Genomic DNA, 26,777 nt, shown 5'->3' with positions numbered 1-26,777 from the left:
ACATGCCCTGTATCCTGTTGTCTCCAGCCCTTTCCCATGTGATTAACTCTGCCTAGAACATTCTCTCTTCTTTGTCAGGCAGCTTCCCAATCTTCACTTAAGTCCCAGCTCACCATTTCATCTAGGAAACTTGCCCTGACATCCTCCCTTTACTCCCCCAGCAATATTCAAACCACTGGTTCTCAGATCTGCATGGACCGTGACCTCCCTCTAGGCCAGGAGTTGGCAAACTTTTTCTACACGGGGCCAGAGAATGACTATTTTAGGGTTTGAGGGCCAGACAGTCTTAATGTCAAAACTGCTCAATTTTGCTATAGTAGTGTGAAAACATTCTTATATGTCTATAATCCTAGCACCTAGCAGAAGGCTTGGCTTGGTCAATGTTTGTTGAATGGATAACAGCTCTTTAAAACTTGTTCTTACTCTTTGGAGTTGGCTTTGCATTCTTGATAGGATCTTCCTTTTATTATTTCTTCTTCAGGTACAGGTTTGTTGAGATAAATTATTTTGCTGAATAAGAAATATTTATTTTTCTTCCACAAACATTAATTGAATGTTGCTGCATGCTTAGTAGCCACATACACAAATAAATTGGTAACGTGTAACCGTGGAAGGAGGGATAAGATGCAGAAGGAGTATGGATTAGGAAATAGTTTAGTACTATGCTTGGCTGGGAGCGGGGTGCAGATAAGAGTCACAGTTGAGGGCCAAAATCCTGGTTTTATCATTTTACTCATTAGTAATCACAATTTGAAATACTTATTCCAACTTAAATCACAAGATTGATTGGAAATCTGGAATGAAAACTTAATGGTTGTGTTTGAAATATTATAGATAAGCAATAGGGACTGGGTTAGTATATTTTTCTTCTCCTATGGGAAAGTTTCCATAGACAATCAAATGCTATAATTTTATGGAGATAGCTTATTTGACATGGAATCAGAGCAGAGACTAATTTGGCTTTGATTTCTTTTTCTGACTTATTCTAGCTTCTATGGATACCATAGAATAACTTGTTACAGTTCTTTATTTAGTTTAGTCTCTCTTTGCCTATCTGTGGACTCATTAAAGACATATATACACATACACTCCATATGCACATATATTTAGATAGTGTGTACACACAAGCCAAATGGCCTGTGCCATACATGTGCGCTGTACTGCCCATACACGATCATACATGTCCATGCTCTGCATACACAGAGTTTGCATTTTATTATGTCTTTTGAATTTAAGTGCTTTTATGTTTTTTAGATCCTGTTATGTTTTGTTTTTTTTAGGAAGACAAATCTAAATTCTGGTAAGTTCTCTAAGAATATTGACTTAGCCTAACTCAGTCACATAGTCTAATTTGTAGTATTCACCCAATATTTAAAACATTTATTGAGTACCTACTATATGTTACGGATTGTTGTATGCACTAGGAATGCTGCAGCATACAAAATGAATTCTTTCAGTGTATTAATTTACAGTAGAATATGAACCGCTTCTTTCCCTCCTTTCCCCAGTTTGAACTTGATGTTGAAATAACCTCTTTTGGTACATGTTTGTATATGTTCAAAACAATCTATGCCTTTCCATATATATATAGTGCGTTTAAATTTGTTTAGCTTCCTGATAAAATTAGAAGGGTTTTTTTTTAAAAAAAAAATTTCATTGATAAGCAATATGGAAATTTAGAATGCATGACTTCTGGGAAAGTTTCTACAAGTTGCTTTCTTTCCTAGTTCTTAGTTATCATTTTCATCCCTAAACTCTTTTAGCACTTCATAAGTATTCTCTATTTAGCAATTAGATTATAAAGTCCTTGAATTATTTAGTTGAAAAGACATAATATGCACTCTAAAAACAGTTTATTAGATCCTCTGTGGAAAAGACCTACCATGTACCTTTTTTTGCTAAGTGGTAAGTGACACTGTTTGAGTGAGGATTGCTTGCCCCAAATGTTAGTTTTTGTAGGTCGTACCTCTTATGGGCTGGCAGGTATCCCCAGAGAGGAGTCCTCTGGTTTCTTGTCTGAGAGCTCTAAGGCCTGATCCTGGCTTTCTGGGATCCAAGCAAAAGAAAAGAGTTTGTGGTCTCATCTTTTAATATGTGGACATCCACTGATTCCCCTATTTTTTTTTTCAGTAGTGTCTTTTACCCCTGTGATTAGCTGGGCCTGATGGCCAGAGGCAGTCTAGTTTAAACTTTCAATGGAGAAATCTCTAGGTCTTGCGAGGGTGGGGGATTTATATTGATTTTGGGAGAATTGGCATTTTTATGATCTTTTTTCACCTCAGAACATGGTATGTCCTTCTGTTTATTTAGATCTTCTTTTATGTTCTTTAGTAATTTTATAGTTTCCCCTTGATTTTATGCTAATTTCGTTAAATTTATTCTTAAGTATTTTATAGTTTCTGCCTCTGTTGTCAACAGAATATAATTTTTTCTATTTTCTTTTCTAGGTGTTTATTGATAAAGACTATTGTATAAACAGCAGCCTTATTGATAATTCAGTGATTTTTACCTACTCTGACTTAGGTTTTCAAAGTATACAATCAGCAAAAGGAAATGATTTTCTTTCTCCTTTTCCAGTGCTTATGAAAATGGAAATAACATTCCTGTGTCATTTCATTTTTATCTTATTGCTCTTCCTAGATAGAACCTCCTGAGACAATGTTGGATAATAATGGGAATTGCAGGTATCCCAGTTTAGCTCTTGATTTTATTTGTAATGGCTTTTAAATTTACGTAAGAAAATACTTACTCTTGGGGAGATTTTTGCCTGAGGAAGATTAGTCCTGAGCTAGCATCTGTTGTCAATCTTCCTCTTTTTTTGCTTGAGGAAGATTAACCCTGAGCTAACATCGTGCCAGTCTTCCTCTATTTTATATGTGGGATGCCTCCACGGCATGGCTGATGAGTGGTGTAGGTCCATGCCCTGGATCCGAACCTGTGAACCCAGGCCACTGAAGTGGAGTGCACTGAACTTAACCACCAGGCCTCGGGGCTGGCTTCTTACTCTTGGTTTTTGATAAATAGCTTTTATTATTTTAAAGTTGCTTCCTTCAGTTGCTGTTTCTATTTAGTGTTTTTTGTTATGCCTACTGAATTTTATTACATGCCTTTTTAGCATCCACCTGTTGTTAATGATTATGTGCTTTTCATTAATTTATCAATGTAGTAAGTTAAATTAATATAGTTATTAAATTCTTAATTTCCTAATTCTCTAAGTTCCTAGAATAAACCCTTTTTGGTAAGAGTATATTATTCTTATTGATACATTGTTGGATTCTTTTTGCTGACATTTTATTTAGAATATTTGTATTTTTTCCACAAGTTATAGTGGTTTTATTTTGTTTTTGGTGATTATCAGATTTTGATTAAATTTTGCTGGCTTCCTTGAATGAATCAGAGAGTTTTCTCGAACTGGAATTGTTGAAGATTGGGATGATCTGTTCTTTATATGTTAAATAAAGATCGTCTTTGCACCTATTGCATATCCTGCTGTCCTTTCAGTGGCAGTTCTCTAGTCACCTCTCCAGTTTATTTTATGGTAATTGGTTTATCCAAACTCTTCTTCTTGGGTAACTTTGTAGTATTATACTTTTTTATATTATTATACTAGGGGAAAAAATCATCCATTTCCTCGTAATTTTTCAAGTTTGTTGCTGTAAAGTTGCATGTTTTATGCTAAGATTGTTGTCGTTTCTCTCTTTTTCTCTTCTCTATTTTTCCGTTTTCCTTAATCAAACTTTAGAAAGGTATTATTATTATTTTGTTTTTAAAGAACCATGTTTGGGGTGATTTTAGCTTGTTTCTGCTTAATTAATTCAACTTTTGTCTTTGGTTTTCAAACTGTGTTGCACAACAGAATCACTTGGAGTAATTGATCAAAACAAAGCTAATTTCAGATTTCGGTTCACGAAGATTCTATATTCATTATGTCAGGATTAGTCATGGGCTGGGAATCTGCATTTTATGCAGCCCCTCAGATGACATTTTGCTTGTGGTGCAGTGACCAAGTTTTGAGAAACTGCATCTGTGGTACAGAAGAAAACTACGCTTACCTATTGTTATTTTTCTGATCAGCCATAAAGGAAATCGACTTGCTCTTTGAACTTTTGTGTTGGAAGCAAGTGGAGAATGTTGGCCACTGGCTACACATTGGCTTTTTTTTTTGCAGTAAATACTTGCTTTAATATGATTTTATTGTCTGAATCTTTTTTTTGTTTTTGAGTCAAAGCACACATACACAAATCCAAGAGAGATTCTTTTCCTGTGGCTGGTTCACAAATGACCAGCCTTGTTAAATCTGGGCTAAATACTATTGTGGTCAAAGTGGGCGTAAGAAAGGAAATCCACACATTGCTTGACATTTTGATTTTGTCAGGAGCCAGCAGGTGGCAGTAGTTCAACACACAGGTTTATAGAGGCCTGCTACTTCCATGTCAGTTTAACTTGTGGGTTTATGATCCTTAATTTTAGAGAACTGTCAATCAGGAGGAAGTATACTTAGGAAGTAGAACATGCCTTAGGAAAGTAAAAGAAAAAAGTGTCTAAAATTTGTTTTGTATTATATTGTCATTTTATTCGATATTAGGGCTTATTTTAAAGTAATATGTTCTGTTTCTTAATATTTAGGGAATTCTGTCTGTAAAATAAAAAATAATTTATTTTTCCATTTACCTGAAAACCTAGCTTGTTTCTGCTACTAAAGAAGAGTTTCATTTCGTGATGCCTCTTTAAATTGCACTTAAAGATCTGGAGGAGAGTTACTAGGTTCCAACTGAAGCAAGTATTTGTGAGGCTGTGTCTTGGAGTGACGGCTCAGTTGTATGCCAGTATGTTCGTCTCTAGACCTGAATCTCAGCTTATTTTCTACACTTGAGTTTATTAGGAGGGAACCAGTTATTTACCTGGTTAAAGAAATAAATAATAGGAAGGATTAAGTTCTTTGAACTGTGTGTGCTTAATGCATTGTCGAATGCTTTGTGTTACATAGAGACATTACTCAGTCAAATTGCAATTAATTTAAAACACCTTTTCTTAAAGCTTTAGAAACAAAATTTTTTTTTCTTTCAAATAAAGTTAACAGTAGTGATGAAAGGTTTTCTCCAGAAAAAGACTGCTTCCTTTTAAAAGGGCAAAATTTTAAATGTCAGTGTCTAATAATGCTAGTAAATGGCATCCTTATTTAATTTTGCTTGGCCGTTTTTTTTTTAAATTTGACTAGTGCTTTCTCTAAATGTATATGTGTTAGAAAAATGCTTTGTTAGTTCAAAACTTGTCTCCTTGTAACTATAACTGAGGCCCCCAAACTCTTATTTAGAGATGCTTTTCATTAATATACACAGTATATATTAATATTTATTATTTATTTACAGTACCATTATATACAGTATGTGGACATTATAATTTTTGTATTACATTTTATTGACTCAGGAATTTAATGAAAAATACTGTATAATGTATTAGCCTGAAGAAAAGCTGAACATGGTAGTTGCATTCATAGTGTTTTTTTTTTTTTTGTAGGGAGGGAGGGTATTCTAGAAATTGCAACGAGATTTAAGGTATCAGTTGTTTAGAAGGAAATGGTTTCTTCTTCAGGAAGTGTGGAATACAAGAAAGACCATCAACTTTTGGAGTGGGGTCAACCAGGATTTGAATCCTAGCCCTGCCATTTTCTAGCAGTGGAGTTCCAAGCAAATTATTCAGTGTTTTCTAACAGGGCCCTTTATCTTCTCAAAGTGGGGATAATAATTTCAATTTGATTGGGTTTGGTAATAATTAAATGAGATGGCAAAAATCCAAGCACTTATTTAATACGATGCTTGCACATTGTAGTCATTCAGTAAATGTTCCATTCGTCAATGAAATTTTAATTCTTCTGCATTTCAGCTGTTGAAATGTTACCTCAGAATAATTTTTTTTTATTAAAGATTTTTATTTTTTTTCCTTTTTCTCCCCAAAGCCCCCCAGTACATAGTTGTATATTCTTCATTGTGGGTCCTTCTAGTTGTGGCATGTGGGACGCTGCCTCAGCATGGTTTGATGAGCAGTGCCATGTCTGCGCCCAGGATTCGAACCAACGAAACACTGGGCCGCTGGCAGCGGAGCGCGCGAACTTAACCACTCGGCCACGGGGCCAGCCCCCCTCAGAATAATTTTCAACAGCTTTGAATATACAGTGGTTTCTTGATATCCATGGGGGCTTGGTTCCAGGACGCCCCTTGAATACCAAAATCTGTGGATGCTCAAATCCTTTATATAAAATGGTGTTGTGTTTGCTGTAATCTGTTTGTATCCTCCTGTATACTTTAGATCATCTCTAGATTACTTACAATACTTAAGACAATGTAAATGCTATATAAGTACTTGTTATACTGTATTGTTTAGGGAATAATGGCAAGGAAAAAAAGTTTGTACGTACATGTTCAGTACAGATGCAACCATTGTAGGCCTTTTAGTCTGCAGTTAGTTGAATCCTAGGATAGGGAGGGCCAACTGTAGTTATGTTAACCGTGTTTTGTCTGGAAGAAGAAAATGATTGGGTAGGACAAGGACATTATAGATGCCAATATCATAAAGCATTATTATGAGGACACTTTGTAAAACTGTCAGTGGAGGTTCTTCAGAAATAATTTAACACTCTAATTTAAGATTTACAGAAGAAAATATTTTATTTCATATAGTCCATTTAAGATTAAAATATACTCTGAGAATTAGATTTCAAAAATCAGAAACATTCGGGTTGCTTTCACTTAAGCTATCATTTAACTGATTTCTTTTGTATTTTATTTAATTAATTTTGGCTTTACATTTATATACTTGAATATCTTAATCATTCTATTGGATATTGTACTCATTTATCTGATTAGACTTCTAGCAATCTCAGTCATGTGTAACCTTGTATTTAAAAGAAAATGGCTTAAAACAACCTTAATAATTATGTATGAAGTGGAGGATAGTGGTTTAACAAGTTTAGCCCTGCATTCTTCCTAATAGTGGTTTACTAGATGAGATTCAGCAAAGGGCTTGTAGTGGATGAGACCCCTGGAAACCTTTGCTATGAAACAACTGTTTTGAGGAACAGGTTCTATTTTATTTTATCCTATTAATATTTTTTAAGTTATGTATATCACACATAAATTGCTCAATGTAAAAAAAAAAAAGTCAAGCAACGTATTTGAAGCAGAAATGGAAAGTTTCCCCTTACCCTCGATCTCCCCTACCACCTGTCGCACTCCAGTCTTATTTGCCTTTCTGATGGTAAACACCATGAACAGACCAGCATGTGTCTGTCTACAGCTTACCCTGTGCTTTCATATCACAGCGTTTGGTTGTTTCAATATATATGGATTCATATTGTACATATTCTGCATCTTTCTTTTTTTCAGTTATTTTCTTGGAGATCTTTTTATGTCAGTATTATAAATCCACTTCAGTATTTTTAACAGTTATTAGGTTATTCCAAAGGATGGAAATTCCACAGTTAACCATTCTCTCCAGTGGTGCCAGGTACACATCTATAATTGAACAAGTTGGATTTATTACATTTTGCAGCAGAGGAGAATGCACACCATGGGGAACCACAGAGTGTTTCAGTAAGAGGATATTAGAAAGGACTTATAGGATTGAGCTTGTATAAGGTGATTTGGGGGAGTATTTAAGAAAGTGGGGCTTTGCTCTGGATTGGAAACTGGATAATTCTCTGATGGCTGTCTTAATAAGTCTTATCCACAAGGAGGGAAGATTAGACCGCGGCTCAAGCTGTAATTAGTAAAGAAGCTACAGTCACTCATATTGGCCTGAGTTAAGGTCCTGCTTGTGGCTTTGACAGTGTTCATGTTTCATCTGTGTTCAGATATCATTATGGAACGATGCTCTTTTTGTCATGTTTCATCATGGTCATACAGGTAACACAGTGGCCTTATTGATATTTATATTCTGTGAAATTGTTCATCAGGAGAACATAGCTATTAGTGCCAGCCCTGCTCCTAGCAAAACCAAGGCCTCACTAATGCTACCAGGCCAGCTCCAGGATGTCAGGGGCTGCTTTTTTCTTACTATTGATAAACAACTAGATTGTTGCCTAGTTTTTTATTGGCACAATTTTTCATTTTCATTATTAAAATGAGCATTTGTATTTCATGGATCTTTATGTATATGTGCAAGTATTCTTTTAAATTCCTAGAGCTGGAGTTGTATCAAAGAGTATATAAAACATCATAAAATTTGATTTATAATCCTTTCCAAATAGCCAATACTTATTTTTACTCCCACCAACAAGGCACTTTTGTCAAGAATAGGCGTTTCTAAGCTAAGATGTTTTTTTCTGGCTTATTTTATTTTTTGCTGAGAAAGATTTGCTCTGAGCTAACATCTGTTTTCAGTCTTCCTCCTTTTTTGCTTGAGGAAGATTAGCCCTGGGCCAACATCTGTGCCAGCCTTCCTCTATTTTTCATGTGGGACGCCACTGCAGCATGGCTGATGAGTGGTGTAGGTCCATGCCTAGGATCCGAACTCACGAACCCAGACCAGCAAAGTGGAGTACTTAACCACTACACCAGGGGGCCACCCCTCTGGCTTATTTTTTTTAAACCCAGTTTTCTTGTTCATATTCTTTTCCATTTAAATATTTTGGATAATCATGTATTTCTTGTTGAGTTTTTAAGGGCTCTTTATGTGTTATAGATAGTAGTTCTGTGTTACATTTTTGGCAAGTATTTTTCTCCGTCTCATACATGTTTTTATTTTGCATAGGAAGGCTTTCTCCACTCTGAAATTGTTAAAACATTATTAATCTTTTAACAAAGTCATTTTGCTTTTTCTTTAAAACATTTAGATTATTAATCTATCTAGAATATGGAATATTTTTGTTTGTAGTGTGAGGAAAATCCAAAAGATCTCTAGTGTCCCAGTGCTATTTATTAACTACTTCATTTGTTTCTCACTGATTGGAAATACCACATCATGTTCTAAATGCCTACATAGATGTCAGCTTGCAGTAAAATTTCTCTTAATTGACCTCCATTTAACTGACTGACGGGATTAACTGACGTTCTCTTTTCCCTCTGATAACATGCTGACTGAAGATGCAGTAAGCTTAATGTTTATTGCCAGTAGGCTGCACGATACTATGCTGATACAATTCTGTTTCTGCTAATTGAGTTTTGCATCACTAAAACTCAGATTTGGTCATTCTAAAAACTTTATGCCAGCTGTGCTTGTCATTGTATTTTCATTATTTAATTCAATATTATGTAAATCAGTAAAATATGAGTACAAAAAGAAGAAAAAGTGCCCTTTCAAAGAAAAGTAAATTGGATGCTTTAGAAAGAGACATTGAGTCACTAAAATCTGTGGCTATTAAGGACATTATATATAGTTTACTTAAATTTTATCAATGTATGCATAGATCTAAACAATTCTAGGAATGGAAAATGAAATACCTGAATGAAGGATTATTTTTGGCCTGTCGGAAAATCTTTTAACTTTAACAACAACAACAACAACAACAACAAATTACTGGATTGAATACATTTTGGTGTATGAGAAGTTTATTCCCTGAATTGTAGGCCTTTCAGTATATTTTCTTGTAAAGCATTTTAATGATGCAGTCCATCTTACAGCTTTTATAAGGATATAGATACAATAAAAATATGCTCACAAAAACCTAAGTTTTTAATAGTCTAAATGTAGTTTTTTCATACCACAGGGTGATGTCTGTGTAAGTGTTTAGAACATGATGTGGTATTTCCAATTAGTTAGAAACACTGATCATTAAGTCTGAGCTTAAGAGACGAATGAAGACTAAATTACTTCATTGGATTAGTTATCTGTTGCTGTCTAGCAGTTTACTTCAAAACTTTGTGTCTTGAGGGACCAGGCCAGTGGTATAGTGATTAAGTTCACAGGCTCCACTTCAGTGGCCCAGGGTTCACCACTTCAGATCCTGGGCACAGACCTAGCACTGCTCATCAAGCCACGCTGAGATAGAAGATTGATGTCCCAGATAGAAGAACTAGAAGGACATACAACTAGGATATACAACTGTGTACTGGGGCTTTGGGGAGAAAAAACAAAAAGAAAAAAAGAGAAAGATTGGCAATGAATGTTAGCTCAGGGCCAATCTTCCTCACCAAAAAGCATACTGAAAAAAACCCTAACAATTTAGTGTCTTGAAACAATAAACATTTGTTATCTCACACAGTTTCTGTGGATTAGAAATCAGAGCGGCTTAGCTGGGAGTTCTGTCTCAGGATTTCTTGTGAGGTTGTAGTCAAGATGTCACCAGGACTGCAGTGATCTGAAGGCTTGGCTAGGGCCAAAGGATACACTCCCGAAATGATTCACTCGCAGGGTGCTGGTTATTGTCAGGAGCCCTCAGTTCCTCCCTCAATGGGGCTGCCATGTTCAGTCTGAGGGAGAGCAAGATGGAAGATGTAAACTCTTTTGTGATCTAGTTTGAGAAGTCACATATCGTCGCTTCTGCCTATATTATTAGTTAGAAGTGAGTCAGTGGTACAGCTCTTACTCAAAGGGAAGGAATTTAGGTGCTTTGTTTTGAAGAAGAGAGTAACCACTACGCTGCAGATACTTATACATGTGTGTATGGATCAGTGAGAGGGAGGGTTTCATTTATGTTTGGCTTCTTTTTAGGACACTGCCTTAGGAAAACCACGAGAGGTGTTTCGACTTCCTACAGATTTGACAGCATACGACAATCGCCTTTGTGCATCTATCCATTTCACATCTTCTACCTGGGTTACCTTGTCAGATGGAACTGGAAGATTATACCTCATTGGTACAGGTGAACGTGGAAATAGTGCTTCTGAAAAATGGGAGGTGAGCTTTTTTTTTTAGACTTATGCAAAGTCTGGAAAATATATATAAATTAGACCTGAATGATTTTGAAATAGCACTTTTTAGGTATAGTTTACTTGTGACCTCTTGGTTTTTAGAATATATAATGTTTTGGATATCTTTTTAATTAAACTATAAAATCTATACGTTTTACAAAACAGGTATGTTAACCATTCCTGTTTTGATTTAAGGTCAGGGTAGTTGTCAAGAATTGAATTCATTTTTCAGCAAATGTTTATTGAGTGCTTTATATGTGAAAAGCAGTACACCAAGCATTGACATTGCCTTCTTCTTGAAGAAGAGTTGGCCGGAAAATCACATTGGGATGTCTTTTCTCCTCTACTCATGTTGTATTTGTTGGTATGTTTATGGGCCTAGCACACTTCTCCTGCACTGCTCTGCTAGCTGTCTGCTGTGTTTAGCTTGGTCAAATAGCGAGTTTATCAGAGTATTCCCTACTTAGAAAAATAGCCTCGAACATAAATATAGTAATGTGCCAATCTCTTAAGATGCCATTTTTACTTCAGTTTTCTTAAAACCATGTAATCCCTTAAACCTGAGGGGCAGGTTAGGATTTTAAGTAGTAATAAATAGGAAATTAATTTCTCTAGAGTTACAGTTTTTGAAAGTGGAAAAAGATGACACTGAGTTACACTAATAAGTATATTGTGATATTGCTACTGTCTAAATCTCAGCAAGTAGGTGGCCTTTAATTCTGGATAGATAAAGAGTTATGAACTTAATATATTTATATCTTATAAAATATTTTTATTGGACTAATAGATACCTACACAGACCAGGTTTTAGTTATTTGAGAAAAATCAAGAAGGCCTTAGAACCAAATGGTTTTACCTTTCTTACTGACTTATATTAAATGGAATACTACCAAATTGTAGTGTGTTCAAAGAACTAAAAAAAACCTCAACAAATGACCAGTAGCCTGTCTACAGGGGGCCTTTGCAGTCACAGTTTCAAATACTCATTGGACATTGTGACATTTTCTGCTGTGGCCTCCAGTAATAACTTTTTATTCTTTTTTTTTACTGAGGCAAGGTGGTGTATAGCACAGCTACCTGAACCAGCTGGAAGGAGTTTAGAGAATGATGGGTAGGAGAGAGATGAATGAGAATTTATCTATTATCAAGCTGTGGGAATTCTGTTGGTTTTAAGCAGGAAGAGATACACTGATCCAGCTCACTTCAGCTTAAAAATATTACCACATATTCTGCGAGGAGGAAATTCATATGGATTTATAATTTATTTTGTTTCTGCTGTGTATATCCCCTTAGCACATATTAGGACTTCAATAAGATTTTTTAAATCAGAAATGTAGATCTATTTCATGTCCTCTTGAGTGTACACTGCCGTACTGAAATAAGCACCCCCTGAGATGTTTTCAGTTAATAATAGTTTTGACTGGGGATTGGGGAGGTGGGGAGTGGGAAAGAGATGGGACTTGAGCATTAACTGAGCTGGGAGGGATACTGTGGAATACTGGTCACTTTAAGAGAAACAACTTAGGAGAATTTTAGGACTTTGGAGGAATTGATGTAATAGAGAGGAATCTAAAGGTGGGAGTAGTGGTGGCGTGGTAGGGCATAAGGGGGCCAAGCAAGAATGGTGATGAGTGACATGTAGAAGAGAAATAAAAGGAGACAGGAAAACTGACTACTTTCCAGATGTTTTGCTTCTAATTTGATGGGGATGCTATATATCAATAATATCACAGTTGAGTTGTTGGGCTTGTTCAGAAGATGGAAAATTCAGGCTAACCATTTATAAAAGTCCAGACATCCACTCCTCTGGTCTCATTCCAGTCCCTTTGAGTCACATGAGAGAGAGAGAAGAGGAGGAAACAATAAACTAGCTACTTGCAACCTGGCAAAACTTACCATTTTTCCTTCCTCCCTTTTGTCTCCCCCATCCCCCAGACAAAAGCAAAACTCAACCAACCAACTAAAAATCTGACTTTTTATCATCCCTGTTTTGAATATTTGAAAGTTTTTTTAATCTGCTTATGGAAAACTTCACACGGGTTTCCAAGGGTCTGCTGTTTGAATAATTTTGGTGGAGGTGCTCAAACACGTAGGGACATTGATGATGTTAAAGCACACTGTTCTTTCCAGCAGGAGCAGATTGTGATGGGATTCCAGATACAGGTTTAAAAAAACAAAGGACCTTACTTTTATTTTTCAGTTGGGGGTTTTTCAACCATTTATTTTTCCTTTTGTTCAAAACTCTTGTTTAGAAATCAGTCTTAAAATGTCGCTACAGTATTTACTGTTATATAATAGTATTTTAGATTATGTGTTTGTGGTATAAAAAAGAATTTAATAAGATTTTGTGTCTTTGGATGCTGCTTAGATTTGCTTTTAAAAAGCAGCTTCAGTGTTGTGTGTGTGTGTGTGTGCGTGTATGTTTTGTGTGTGTGTGTGAGAGGAAGATTGGCCCTGAGCTAACATCTGTTGCCGATCTTCCTCTTTTTGCTTGAGGAAGATTGTCACTGAGCTAGCATCTGTGCCAGTCTTCCTCTATTTTGTCTGTGAGATGCTGCCACAGTGTGGCTTGATGAGCAGTGCCAGGTCCATGCCCAAGATCTGAACCCACGAACCGCAGGCCGCCAAAACGGAGTACGCGAACTTAACCAATACACCAACAGGCCAGCCCCAACTTCAGTGTTATATTTCAAATAGAGTTTGTTGAGTTATATCTTTTGAATGTAAATGGCCTCTTGTGTTTTTGAGAAATAAGAAAGTTTTAGTGATGTGTTCTCCAATTCCTTTGACTCTCACCTTTGTAAACTCCCAGAAAAACCAAACAAAAACAATAGGAAAAACATACACACATACGCTCACATGCACACACCCAAGGTATCCGGCAACTGAGAGGAAGAAAGCAGAAATCAATCATATATGAGACAGAGGAAGAGATGAAGGAATGAACATTGGCCTGCTCATGTCCTCTGTGTAGAGCACTGTTTTCACTTGATTCTTTTCTAGGAGATTAATTTTAGTTCTCTTTCTCCTTTAGATACTATTTGGATGCCTTTTGTTTTCTTTGTTTTTAAGCCGAATATTGACCACTTTTCTCTGTTAAATAGATACTTTTTAAAAAGTTCTCTCTGGGTCCCGCCTGGTGGCTCAGTGGTTAAGTTCACATGTTCCGCTTCAGCAGCCTGGGGTTCGCCGGTTCAGATCCCAGGTGTGGACCTACACACTACTTGTCATGCCATGCTGAGGCAGGCGTCCTACATATAAAGCAGAGGAAGATGGGCACAGATGTTAGCTCAGGGCCAGTCTTCCTCAGCAAAAAGAGGGAGATTGGTGGAGGATGTTAGCTCAGGACTAATCTTCCTCAAAAAAAACCCAGTTCTTTCTTCAAGGAATGTTATTTGAACTTGCAACCTTTATTTAAAGGCTTTTTTCATTTTTGTATACCTTGTAATAAATAGTATCCAAATTAATTGTTGAATTATCAGATCTGTGTATTCCCTTTGTGCTATTTGTGTTCGTGTAATATATACATTTTTGTGTATGTGTAATTTTTTTTTTTGTAGATTATGTTTAATGAAGAAGTTGGGAATCCTTTTATCATAATTCACAGTATCTCATTGCTGAAAGCTGAAGAACATTCAATAGCTACCCTGCTTCTTCGAATAGAGAAAGAGGAATTGGATATGAAAGGAAGTGGTTTCTATGTTTCTTTGGAGTGGGTCACTCTCAGTAAGAAAAATAAAGGTAAAATATAACAAAATTATGAATCTGTAGTGATTGCCATCGTTTAGTAGATTTTGAATTGCAAAGCTGTTCCCGTAAATGCTGTTTGCTTTGTCTTGGGATTGTGTTATGATTCTACTGCCTGCCACCCAGTGAAATGAATATCTATAGATAGTTTCTCTTCAGGTATGGGTTGCAGAAAAAATAATAATATGTTTCCATAATCAATTATGGGTTTTTGTATAAAGGGAGACGTTATTGCATAATTTTTGAAGAATTTGTATGTTTTCAATATATACAAGAATATATCCATATATTCGTGTGTGTGTGTGTGTGTGTATATACACACACATATGAGAACTTATATATATAATACTAAATGTAAATTAATTATAAATTACAGTGTAATTGAAGTATAGATACCTAGATGGAAGTGAATACCCTTATTTCCTTGAGTTATAACTGTGATTTCTTTTAAATCTACTTGAACTTTATCATTTGTTTCTACTCTCAGGAAAACTTAGTTTTTCTCACCCAGAGTGCTTCCATGTGTAGGAAAGTCCTGACACTTGGTTTGTTTGAAACTGTCTGTCAGACTTCTAACTTGGACATTAAAAATTACTTTTTCATTTATTAATTAGGATTCCTTAATGGTGTGGACTTGCTCTTTCCCAGTGCTTAATTCTTACTGACTCAGCAAGTGGTTTTTTTCTGTAGTTGAGAACTAAGGGAACTTGTTCCCATGATGCCTCTGTTCTTTTTCTCGTTTTTTATTGAAGTACTCATTTAACTTATCAGTCTGAAATTACACTGCTACAAAAAGATTTCTTTACCACAGCTGCTAGTTTACAATCTGATAAGACCTATTAGCATTTGTTTCCTAAGAGGGCTTCCCCTTTATTTTAAAATGAACATATATATATGTATATGTGTGTGTTTATGTACCTGTATATATGCATGTGTGTATATATATTGTGTGTATGTGTGTGTATATATATATGTATATATATCAAGGTAGTTTATAAATAAGGTGAATATATTTCTTAGAGTTGTTCTTTGACGTATTTAATGTAATTTGTTTGTTCTTCTTCCCAGTGTTGTGGTTTCATTTCTGGAGGAATACAGCAACTTAAAACTTTAGATTAAGTGTTGGAAAACATTTTCTGTAAAGGTCTAGATGGTAATCCTATGATCTATGTCACAGCTGCCCATCTATACCATTGTGTTGCAAAACAGCCATAGACAATACATAAATTAATAAGTATAGCTTTATTCCAGTAATTAGTTATGGACATTGACATTTGAATTTTATTTGATATTTACATGTATTTAAATATTATTATGTTGATCTTTTTTAACCATTTAAAAATATAAAATTTGTTCTTAGCTTACAGGCCATGCAAAAATATTCATAAATACAGCCTCGCCTCACAGGCTGTAGTTTGTCAATCCCTGCTTTAAATACTAGAAACTTCAATTTTTTTATTAAGGTACATAATGCAACAACTTACAGGAGAAATCATCATGCACGTTCCTTCTTCTCTTCTCCAAGACACTTGGTTCTGTGACAGATTTAGCTCAGTCCACAGTAACTCTCATCAGATTGCCTCAGAACACAGTGACGCTCTGCTCTAGCTCCATCACCTCCATTCCCTTCATCTTTGTTTCCTTACCTCTGCTGGACAGATATATTTAGCATCGCCTTTCCTTTTCTCTCCCAAAGTTGTAATGATAGGAACATTAATTCCCTCTATGGTTCATTGTATCTTTCATTTTTTCTTCTTAACGTCTCATTTCTTTTTTTCTATTACTAATATAATTGTTACCTTTTTTCTCTCTCTCTTTTTTTTTGTGAGGAAGATTGGCTGTGAGCTAACATCTGTTGCCAATCTCCCTTTTTTTGCTTGAGGAAGATTGTCGCTGAGCTAATATCTGTGCCAGTCTTCCTCTATTTTTCATGTGGGATGCCACCATAGCATGGCTTGACGAGCAGTGCTAGGTCTGCGCCTGGTATCCGAACCAGTGAACCCTGGGCCACCAAAGCAGAGTGCACAAACTTAACCACTGTGCCACTGGGCCAACCCCTTTTCTTTCTCTTTTTTAATGAACATAGCAAAGCACTGTTTTTCTAAACTATGTTGAGTGGAACATTTGATAAATTATGTTTTGTGGTCAAGTAAGTTTGAAAAGGTGGGCATATATCATCTCCATTACATATTAAGCATGTTAAAACTTCTGAAATTTTTGAGTAAAAAAGAAAATTTAATCCAGCATTTCCTAATTTATTTACCCATGAAATTCACTTAAAACCCACCTGTTATGTTCTGTCACATATATGCTGGGAAAAGCCACCCTATAAAAATGTATAGTGTCTAAGTTTCGGTCTCTAGAGGCAGGTCAGACTCTTTGCCTTGCATGTACCTGTGGAGGAAGTATGGGAGTTTTTAGTTCATTCATGAAATTATAAGTCTATTCTTAAATATGTATGAATTGTGTCAATGTAGGTGAAGATTTAGAGAAAAAACAATGACATGTTTTAGAAGAAACTGTATTATTATCTATAACTTATATGACACTGAGTTATGATTTTGACTACTCAGTGTGAAGCTTACAAGTACAATCCACTTTAATAGAGTAACAGCATGAGTAAAGGTATGTACTCAACTGAAATGTTTGAGTACTATTTAAAGCAAAAAATAACCTATTTTCATGGAATAAATTCAGTTAATTTACCAGAAACTTTCAGGATATGGTTGTTTCTTGACAGCAATTTTATGTCTTAAATATAAGTATCATTATTTGTTTGCTTACAGTAAGTTTGTAGATCGATCTCTGAATGTGTAAAAATCATTTCTACCATAAACATATTTAATTTTAAGAAAACCTCCTTATGAGTAGCTAGAATGGGCAGAAAAATAGTCCATACCACACTTTTCCCTTGTCCTTGATTTGTGGCTCTTTTCAGAAGATGCCTATCATATATCTGCTGGGAAAATAGACAGGCTATAGTCAAGGAAAAGGTAGATCCCTCAGAAGTTGGTATTTCAGGTAACTCAGTCACTTTCAAAGTCTGGAACACTGCTGTCCAGTGGAAATTTCTGCAAGGTGGACATGTTTTATATGTGTGCTATTCAGTACAATAGCAGCTAGCCATCGTGGCTATTCAGCATTTGAAATGTGGCTAGTGTGACTGAGGAATTGAATTTGAAATTCTATTTACTTTTAATTGAATAGCCACTGTGACCTGTAGCTACCACAGCGGAAAGCACCATCTAGAGCAAATTTCATGAGACCTAGTGTTTTAAAATACTAGGGATTTATTTGCAGAAAATTAGATTGTAAATTTTTTTATCCTTACAAAAACTCTTGATATTGTGCCTTTTAATAGTACATTTAAAATATTTAACTTTAATTAAAATTAATATACAAGTATTTTCAGAGTATTTTTATAATATAGTGGTGTTTTGATGATATTTGTTCTAAAATACTCTATTTTCTTACAGATAGTAAAAAATATGAAATTATTAAGCGTGATATTCTCCGTGGAAAGTCAGCGCCACATTATGCCGCTATTGAGCCCGATGGGAATGGTCTAATGATTGTCTCCTACAAGTCCTTCGCATTTGTTCAGGCTGGGCAAGATCTTGAAGAAAATAAGGATGAAAACATGTCAGAGAAAATCAAAGGTAATTTTATTTTTAATCCTCATATAGCTCGTGTGTGTTTATGTACATACATTTTTATGTCTGGTTTCTCTTCCTGGTTAGGTTATGGTTCTACCAGAGCAAGATAGGGGCTTAGTTTTTCTTTATTCTCCTTTATATTTCCTAGAATAGTCTGTTCTGAAATATATTACCTAAATAGTGTGAACTTGTTTAATTAAATAATTTTGTAATTATCGGAAATGTTTTTAAAAAATCTATATATTAGCTTACCTGATTAGATGTTTAATAAATACTTATTGAATGAATAAGTAATATCTATTTGTTGTTGGCATTTGAGAAGCTAGCATATTAGTATTAAGATATTAATCTTTTAAAATAAACTAAATTCTGTTCATTATAGGTATATACTAATGTACACATTCTTATCTTTCATACTAAACTAAAAGAAAGTTCCTTGAAGGCAGAATCACTGACTAGTTTTCCCAGTGTCGAATGAGTGAAGGAAGATAATGTTTTAGAATGAAAAGAGTAACGAGGTCTTGCAGAGGAAATTTATATTTATATACAAAGAATACATACTCTTTTAAAGTTGTTCCAGAGAACATCCCTCTATAATCATTACTGTTCATATTTCTGATGTTTATAGCCAAAGAATAGTGTATTTTACTTAAGAGAGATTTTCACAATATTTAAAAATTATACATACTACTGTTTGAGTATATCTTTTCGTTACTTAAATGACATAATTATATAAAATAAAAATGTTTCACTATTTTTATGTATTAATAGCTTCCTAAACAATGAATTATTTGAAAAGTATTTGAAAATACTGATGTAATAAATACTTGAAAAATATTTTCCCAGGTTTATCAATATATATATCTCTCTATCTATATATTTATGTATAAGAGTTGTGCTTGGTGAGCTTTTGTTTAGCCTTTTAACAACTTGGTCCCCTCATACGTGATGTATTTTTTGTTAGATTATCTCTAAGATTCTTTTCCAAATAAATTCTACTATTCTGTCTTAATTATAATGTCAAACTATCCTAGAGCTTAGCCAGAACAGCTATTCATATCTCTAGACCACCTGTCTTTTAGAACTCTTTTGGTGAGCAGTTGTGCAGGAATGAAAGAACGCCTTAATCTTTGGAACCGTTCCTCCTAGTAGCTAGAATCATGTAGTTCCAAGACAGCTTGCAGCCTAGGTGGGACACAGCATGCATTTAAATCACTAACTACCAAGACCAGGTATTGTTTTTCTTGTTGACATCATAAGATTTTGAATTCCTCCTGAATTCATTATTATGTCTGTTCTTCCCTTTTAATGTAAACCTTAAACCCTCTTCATTTTTCTGTTTTCCTTCCAATAAACAGCCCTTCCTTAACTTCTTGTACCCACTTTCTATTGGGAAATTTATTCTATATTCATTTTGTCATAGGATTTTCATAACGATAAAGGAAAAATGTAATTTTTAAAAATTATGGGTAGTTAATTATAGCTTGCTTTCTTTTAGACATTCTTCTGAGTATATATACTAGTTTCTTTTTTGGTAAACCTCAAGAAGACTGATATTTTCTCTTGCGCATTTGGTATTATCGTAATTATATAAATAGAAGTACTTTCTTTGAAAGACCTAAAACATGATCTCTAAAGACATAGAAAGGCACTCAGAGAAACTGACAATTGAAAAAATTATTTAGGTGTTTGTTAGCTTTTAGTGGAGAGAGGATTAAAAAATTCTGGCTTTCCCTTTAGTCTACTCCCATTGCCTTTAATTTATACGAAAAGCACGTGTGATTTTTGCACAGTCCTCCCATTCCCATATCTGGCAGAAGTTATCCATTGAGTGATTATTATGTATAAACCTCCTTGATAACTTTTGTGATAGACAGAAAGATGAATAAAATAAATTACTTGCCTTAAGGAGCTTATAGTTATCGATCTTTTAAGCTGTAATTCAAACTTTTTCAGTGAGTTTGTATTAAAAGTATTTCTAAAGGCAAAAAAGAGGATCTGAGAGGCTACTTAGAGGAATATGATACAAGTTAGAAATTACCCCAAAGTAACAATTCTATCCTGAAAATTCATTCCATATTTTATATTTATTTCTATAATGTCATGTTTGTTAAAGTAAATTTTTTTAACGTCAAGTAAAAGTGAGCCCTTCAAGAAGATGCACTATATTTATGCTGTATCCTTGGGCATATCTAGTACCCTTCCCCCAGCCCTGGTAGTCTAGTGGTTAAGATTCCATGCTCTCATCACCGTGGCCCAGGTTTGTTTCCCAGTCAGAGAACCACACTACCTGTCTATCGGTTGTCATACCGTGGCAGCTGTGATGCTGAAATCTATGTCACCAGCATTTCAAATAGCAGCAGGGTCACCCATGGTGAGGAGGTTTCAGCAGAGCTTCCAGGCTAAGACAGACTGGGAAGTAGGACCTAGACACCTACTTCTGAAAAAAAAGTTGGCCATGAAAACCCTATGAATAGCAGTGGAGCATTGTCTGATATAGTGCTAGAAGGTGAGAGGATGATGCAAAAAGACCAGACAGGGTTCCGCTCCGCTGTACACAGGGTGACTAGGAGTCGAAATTGACTCGATGGCACTAAAAACAAAGTATCCCCAAAGTTTTTACAGAAAATGGCACAAAAATAAAAGAAAATAACCCACATTTAGTGAGAGTTTATAATATATTTAAGAACAGGATTGATAATAAATGTTTTATATGTATTAACTTATTTAAATGTCAACAGTCCTGTGAGGTATGTAATACTGTGTTATCTTATTTTATAGATTGGGAAAATGAGGTTCGGAGATAAAGTTACATACTAAAATTAGTAAATGGTTGAGCCAGGATTCAGACCCCAGGACTAGTCAACTCTGGCGCACTAGTTCCTAACCACTGTTACATTCCTTAGTGAGTGAATAGATTAAGGGTTATGGATGTCGTTAAGCAAATATTTATTCTTTTTGCATTATAAACCCTATTTTCTTATTTTCACGATTATAGTACGATGGGTCTAAAGGTATTTCTTTAATAGCTGGCTTTTTAGGAGACAGGCCAAGGAGACAGAGGAGGAGTGAAGGGAGGATTCTTTTATTAGTAATTTAGATAAAATATGCTGATCTCTTGAATTTCCTGTGATATTACTTTCATGCAATAAAGATGTGGGTAGAATAATCAGTACCTTGTAAGGAAAATATCTCTTTTATTTTTGTGTGGATGTATATCCCACCAAATGATAGTGGTCTCCTGTATCGTGAGAGTTATGTTGTTAGGGCAAGTCAAGGCAATGGTGAAAGTTTCAGACAGTGGTTTGGTATTCTTTTGAACTAGGAATCCACTGTGTGTGTGTGTGTGTGTAAGGGGAACAAGGAGGAGGAGGAAGAGAGGGGACCTGGAGGCAAGGAGAAAAGGAATGGGGATAAAGGATTGCTATCATTAGTATTTTATGAGTGCTTTTCTCCTGGAGTATTAGGTAAGCCTGGAAGAGGAAAAGGTCGAGTGCAATTGCTGTAGCTCTTTGAGTGAAAATCCCCAAAGAGATCTCTGTGTGTTTGTTTATAATTACTTTTTTGTGAGATCACTAGAAAATATGCTAAGATTCTTTTAGATATGTGTCCTTTTGTATGTTCTAGTCTCTAATTTTGTGTGTTCTCTTCTCTAACTTTTTATTATATGTTGCATTCTTTTCCTAATAGAACCTCTCTATTACTGGCAGCAGACTGAAGATGATTTGACAGTAACAATACGGCTTCCAGAAGACAGTACTAAGGAGGACATTCAAGTACAGTTTTTGCCTCATCACATCAGCATTGTGCTGAAGGGTCAGAGGTTTCTAGAAGGAAATCTTTATTCATCTGTTGATCCAGAAAGCAGTACATGGATAATTAAAGAGAATAATAGGTATTTTTATAGTTTTATTTATATTTAAAATTTTATTTTTTATTATTTTACTTTTTTCTTTTCTTTTTATCCTTTCCATAGGGGTTACATCAAAGGTGAATACTATAATAGGTCTGTCTGTATTGCTGATTATTTTTCTTAAGATATATTAAAAATGGAATTACTGTGTCAAAGAGCATAATTGTAGTTAAGATTAAAGATACTAGTATAGTTATTGCTTGCATTATATGGTAGTGTTTTCATTACCAACTCTGGATACATTAATAATAACAGTACCGATAATAATAATTAATAGGTGAAATAGTTATTTAATTTGTACTTTTTAAGTTTTTTAATAGAAATAATTTACTTTCTATTAACTTTAACTTGTCGACTAGGTAATTCATTCCCATTATTTAAATGTTAAGATATATAAAAGGGTATACAGTGAGAAGTCCCCCTACAACCCAGACCCTCCAGTCACCCATCCCCTCACTCCCCACAACCTGTTACTGGTTTCCTTTCAGAGGTATTTTGTGCATATTCAAGCAGCGTATTTTTTTTTAACACAAAAGTTTTCAACACATACTATACACAGTTATACAGCTTGCTTTTGTTGACTTTCAACAATAAATCTTAGAGAGTTTACCATAAAGAATACATCATGATGTTTTTTATCCTTCTTTATGACTTCACAGTATCAACTACACAATCCCTTAAAAAATTGGTCCTCTATTGTTGGATGTTTAGATTGTTTCCAATCTTTTGCTATAGTGATAACTTTACTCTGTGTGTGTGTGTGTGTGTGTGTGTGTGTATATGTATGTATATCATTTCACATGTGCAAGAATATATATGGAGGATAAATACCTACAAGTGGAATCGTTACTATTTCTTTGAAAATTGTAGAGAATAAATATTTTTCTTATATAAATTATTTACATTTCCTTTGTGAATTGTATGTTCAGGACACAAAAAAACATAAAAGAAATACTTGATAAATTTGACTTCATCAAAACAAAATTCTGTACATCAAAATTGAAAATTTCTTCTCTTTTAAAGACATCGTTAAGAAAACAAAGAGGCAAGCCACAGACTGGCAAAAAATATTCCCAGTACTTATATCAAACAAAGGACTTACGTTCTCAATGTACAAGGAAACCCTACTACAAATTCATAATTAAAAGGCAACCTAATTTTAAAAGTCGTCAAATGGTTTGAGTAGACACGTTACAATAGAAGATCTATGAATGGCTGGTAAGCATATGAAAAAATAATCATCGTTAGTCATTAGGGAAATGTAAATTAAAGACAGTTGCGACACCCATACATGGCTAAAACTAGAAAGATTGACAGTATCAAACGTTGGTGGGGATGTGGAGCACCAGCAACTTGTTCATTGCTGGTAGGAGTGAAAAATGATACGGTCACTTTGGCAAACTGTTCAGCAGTTTATCACGTCAAACATTTACCTACTTTGTAACCCAGAAATTCTGTTCTAGATATTTACCCAAGAGAAATGAAAACACGTGTTAATAAATAAAACAAAGCCCCCTCCCCAAATTTGTAAAAGTATATTCGTAGCAACTTTATTCATAAAAGCTAAAAACTAGAAACAATTCAAATGTTCATGGAAAGGTGAATGGATAAACACGTGTGTGTTCATAGAATGGGTTACTGCTCTGCAATAAAAAACAATGAACTACTGATAAGCACAACAATATGAATGAGTCTCAGAAGCATTATGTGGGGTGAAAGAAGCCAGAGATAGAAACGTATACACTGTGTGATTCCACATATGTGCATTTCTAGAACTGGCAAAGCTAATCTATGGTGATACAAATCAGAACAGTGGTTATGTCTAGGGTATAGGGGGATTGACTGGAAAAGGGCAAAGGGAACTTTCTGGATTGTTCATGTCTTCATTGGGTTGCATAGCTGTATGCATTTGTCAAACTGAATTCTTCACTTAAAATCTGTGAATTTTGTGTGTAAATTACGCCTCAGTAAAAGGAATATGTAAAAAAAAAAAAAAGGTAAACAAAGATTGAGTGTCTTTTAAAACTATAATCCTCTGCCCCCACTGCCATGCCTCCTGCAAATCTCTTGTCCCAGATACTTCACTCCCCAATCCTTTGGGTTAATAAAACTACTCTTTCCTAATAGATCAAGTCTTAGTAATTGTTGAATTCCATGATGGGTTAATGAATGAAATTAGGCACTTAATTTTAAAAATGGCAAAATTGGGTCAGAATTGGGTTGAGATTAGATATTTTTGCTCTAAATATGATTCTCAACTGGTAGTATATGACACAGGTGAGTCTTTGATATGAGTCTAAATCCTGGACGTCTAAGAAATAGATATTTAGTTTAAAAAATTTTTTAAGCTTTCAAAGCAGATATCCTGAATCATTTTATTAATGGAGAAATTTGGTGACTTGGTTACATTTTTTAATGTATTATTTTAAAAACTTAATTATTTAAAAAGTTCTTTAAAAAATATGTTCTGTCTCCACACGCTCTGTTTAAACGTATCTTATATGTGTGTGAGGGATTTGACGGCATTTATAAATTGGCAAACCAACTGAAATATATTGTTAATATAAGTCATCAAGCAGTAACCCAGCAAAGATCTAGGACAATATCTGGACCTCATGCAAGTAGTTTCAGTATTTAATACATGAGCATAGGCCAGCATTGTTTTTCCATTAAATTTGAGGTGCTTGATTACTATTTTATATTACAAAAGATAATTACAGTGATGTGTAGGTGGTGTCATTGGTTTAAAAGCACATAATTTTCTGTACTTGATTAAATTATTCTTATCTCTCATTTTCAAATAGTTAATGTTCCATCTCACTTTGGAAGGATTTATTAACTAGTCTGTGGTTTATTTTGTATGGGGTTATATGTTCCTTTTTGTTTAGATGTTAGGGTATGATACTAGTTTTAAAATGTAGAAATGCAGTCGTGTTAAAAGGGTTGCATTGACTAGGTGTGCAAATTTAATGATGGTTCAGAAGTTGTTTATTACTGCAGTTATATGAACTCTTTTTTTTTTCTTTTGAGGATATTAGCCTTGGGCTAACATCCACTGCCAGTCCTCCTCTTTTTGCTGAGGAATATTGGCTCTGAGCTAACATCCGTGCCCATCTTCCTGTACTTTATATATGGGACACTGGCCAAAGCATCGCTTGATAAGTGGTGCATAGGTCCGCACCCGGGATCTGAGCCGGTGAACCCCAGGCAGCCAGTGTGGAGCACGCAAACTTAACTGCTAGGCCACTGAGCCGGCCCTATTTGAACTCTTTTTAACTTCTTTAGGAGCAGCTAAGAACAGTATTTCTATGTTCTGGTCACTTGGTGAAAGTTCTTTAATAGTTATTTATATATATTTTTTCAGAGAGGCAGAATAGTGTAGTAGTGAAGAACATGGACTTGGAGCCACACTGTTTTACTAACTTGTGACCTTGGCAAGTTACTTAACCTATCAGTGCTTTATTTTTCCTTACTTATAAAATGGAAATGAAAATAATACTTAGTTTATTTGGTTGCAGTGAACAAAAAAATGAGTGAAAACATGTAAAGTGCTTAAGTAGCACCTGGCATATGGTAAGCATTAGTAAGTGTAAGTTGCTGTCATGATTATTATCATTATCATTATCTTCATCATCATCATCCTTCTCAAGATTAGCTTTCTCCTTAGAAAATATAGCTAAATCTAGACATTATTGATTGTGGTGGTAGTTTTTAATGCTAATGATAGGAACTCATTACAGAGAAAAGATATTATTTTCATAGTCTCTTAAGTAGTTCGTGAAAATTTTTAAGTGCTATAGTTAATTCATGAGGTGGTGATAATAATGGCCTTGAAAAAGAAGAGCTGATAAGTTTGTTTGATTTGATAATTATGATAATAGTTATTATTGTGTTCTTGTCATTGTTCGCTTCAGTTGTGTTCCTGGGCATGGGTTTGTATGGCACACGTGTACCAAAATGGCACATGGAAAAGGTTGCTTTGCTGTGGAACAGCTACCACCACCCCACTTTTCTCTGTATTATGGCAATGGCTGCTCCCAAAGCCATTCTCTTCCTGTTCAAGAGGCATATGGACAACTCCCTGTCCTCCTTTGTCCACAGTCTGCCCTCACTCAGCTCTCTCTCCCTTTCCTGCTGCATCAGACCTGAATCTCAAGACTCCTTGATAAGCCCTTTTTGGTGTATTTAGGATTTGAGTTTAATGGGTTAAATGTACAGAATTACTAGATTTTAAGTTGATAGAGACCTCATTAACAGCTTTTTTCCTGTATTACCAAAGTTAATTTTTTTCTAATTCCTACTTTCCTTTTCACTTCTTTAAAATCTGTATTTTAAATTTTGACATTTGTATTGATTTAACCTGCCTAATCTTTAGATTAATAATCATATGTTATGGCTACTAGTTTGTGAAAATAAAGTTAATTGTTGGCTCCACACACAAAAAGGCACCTTTAGTTATAGGCTCTTTCCAGTTAACTTTATTTGCCCACCCCCATGCCAACCACTACCCTCACCACCACCACTCTCCCCCAATGAAATATCTCAGAGGTCCGTGCTGCTTGCATTTCCATTAAACTAAAGTTGGGTAAGACATGCACACCTGGACTACAACAG

At 34.9% G+C, this 26,777-nt stretch overlaps 1 protein-coding gene across 1 annotated transcript in view; it reads left to right on the top strand.

Moving 5' to 3' along the window:
• NUDCD1 (NudC domain containing 1) overlaps positions 1-26,777 on the top strand; it is a 76,787-nt gene that overhangs the window by 12,594 nt on the left and 37,416 nt on the right. Inside the window, exons 3-6 of the mRNA XM_023648864.2 lie at positions 10,648-10,833; positions 14,408-14,588; positions 18,071-18,253; positions 21,941-22,145. Of these exons, the coding sequence (XP_023504632.1) occupies positions 10,648-10,833; positions 14,408-14,588; positions 18,071-18,253; positions 21,941-22,145 (755 nt within the window). The remainder of the gene's footprint in view (positions 1-10,647; positions 10,834-14,407; positions 14,589-18,070; positions 18,254-21,940; positions 22,146-26,777) is intronic.

This window comes from Equus caballus, chromosome 9 (genome assembly GCF_041296265.1).
Source record: "Equus caballus isolate H_3958 breed thoroughbred chromosome 9, TB-T2T, whole genome shotgun sequence".
NCBI classification, from domain to species: Eukaryota; Metazoa; Chordata; class Mammalia; order Perissodactyla; family Equidae; genus Equus; species Equus caballus.
This window is presented reverse-complemented; position numbering and strand designations above follow the sequence as displayed.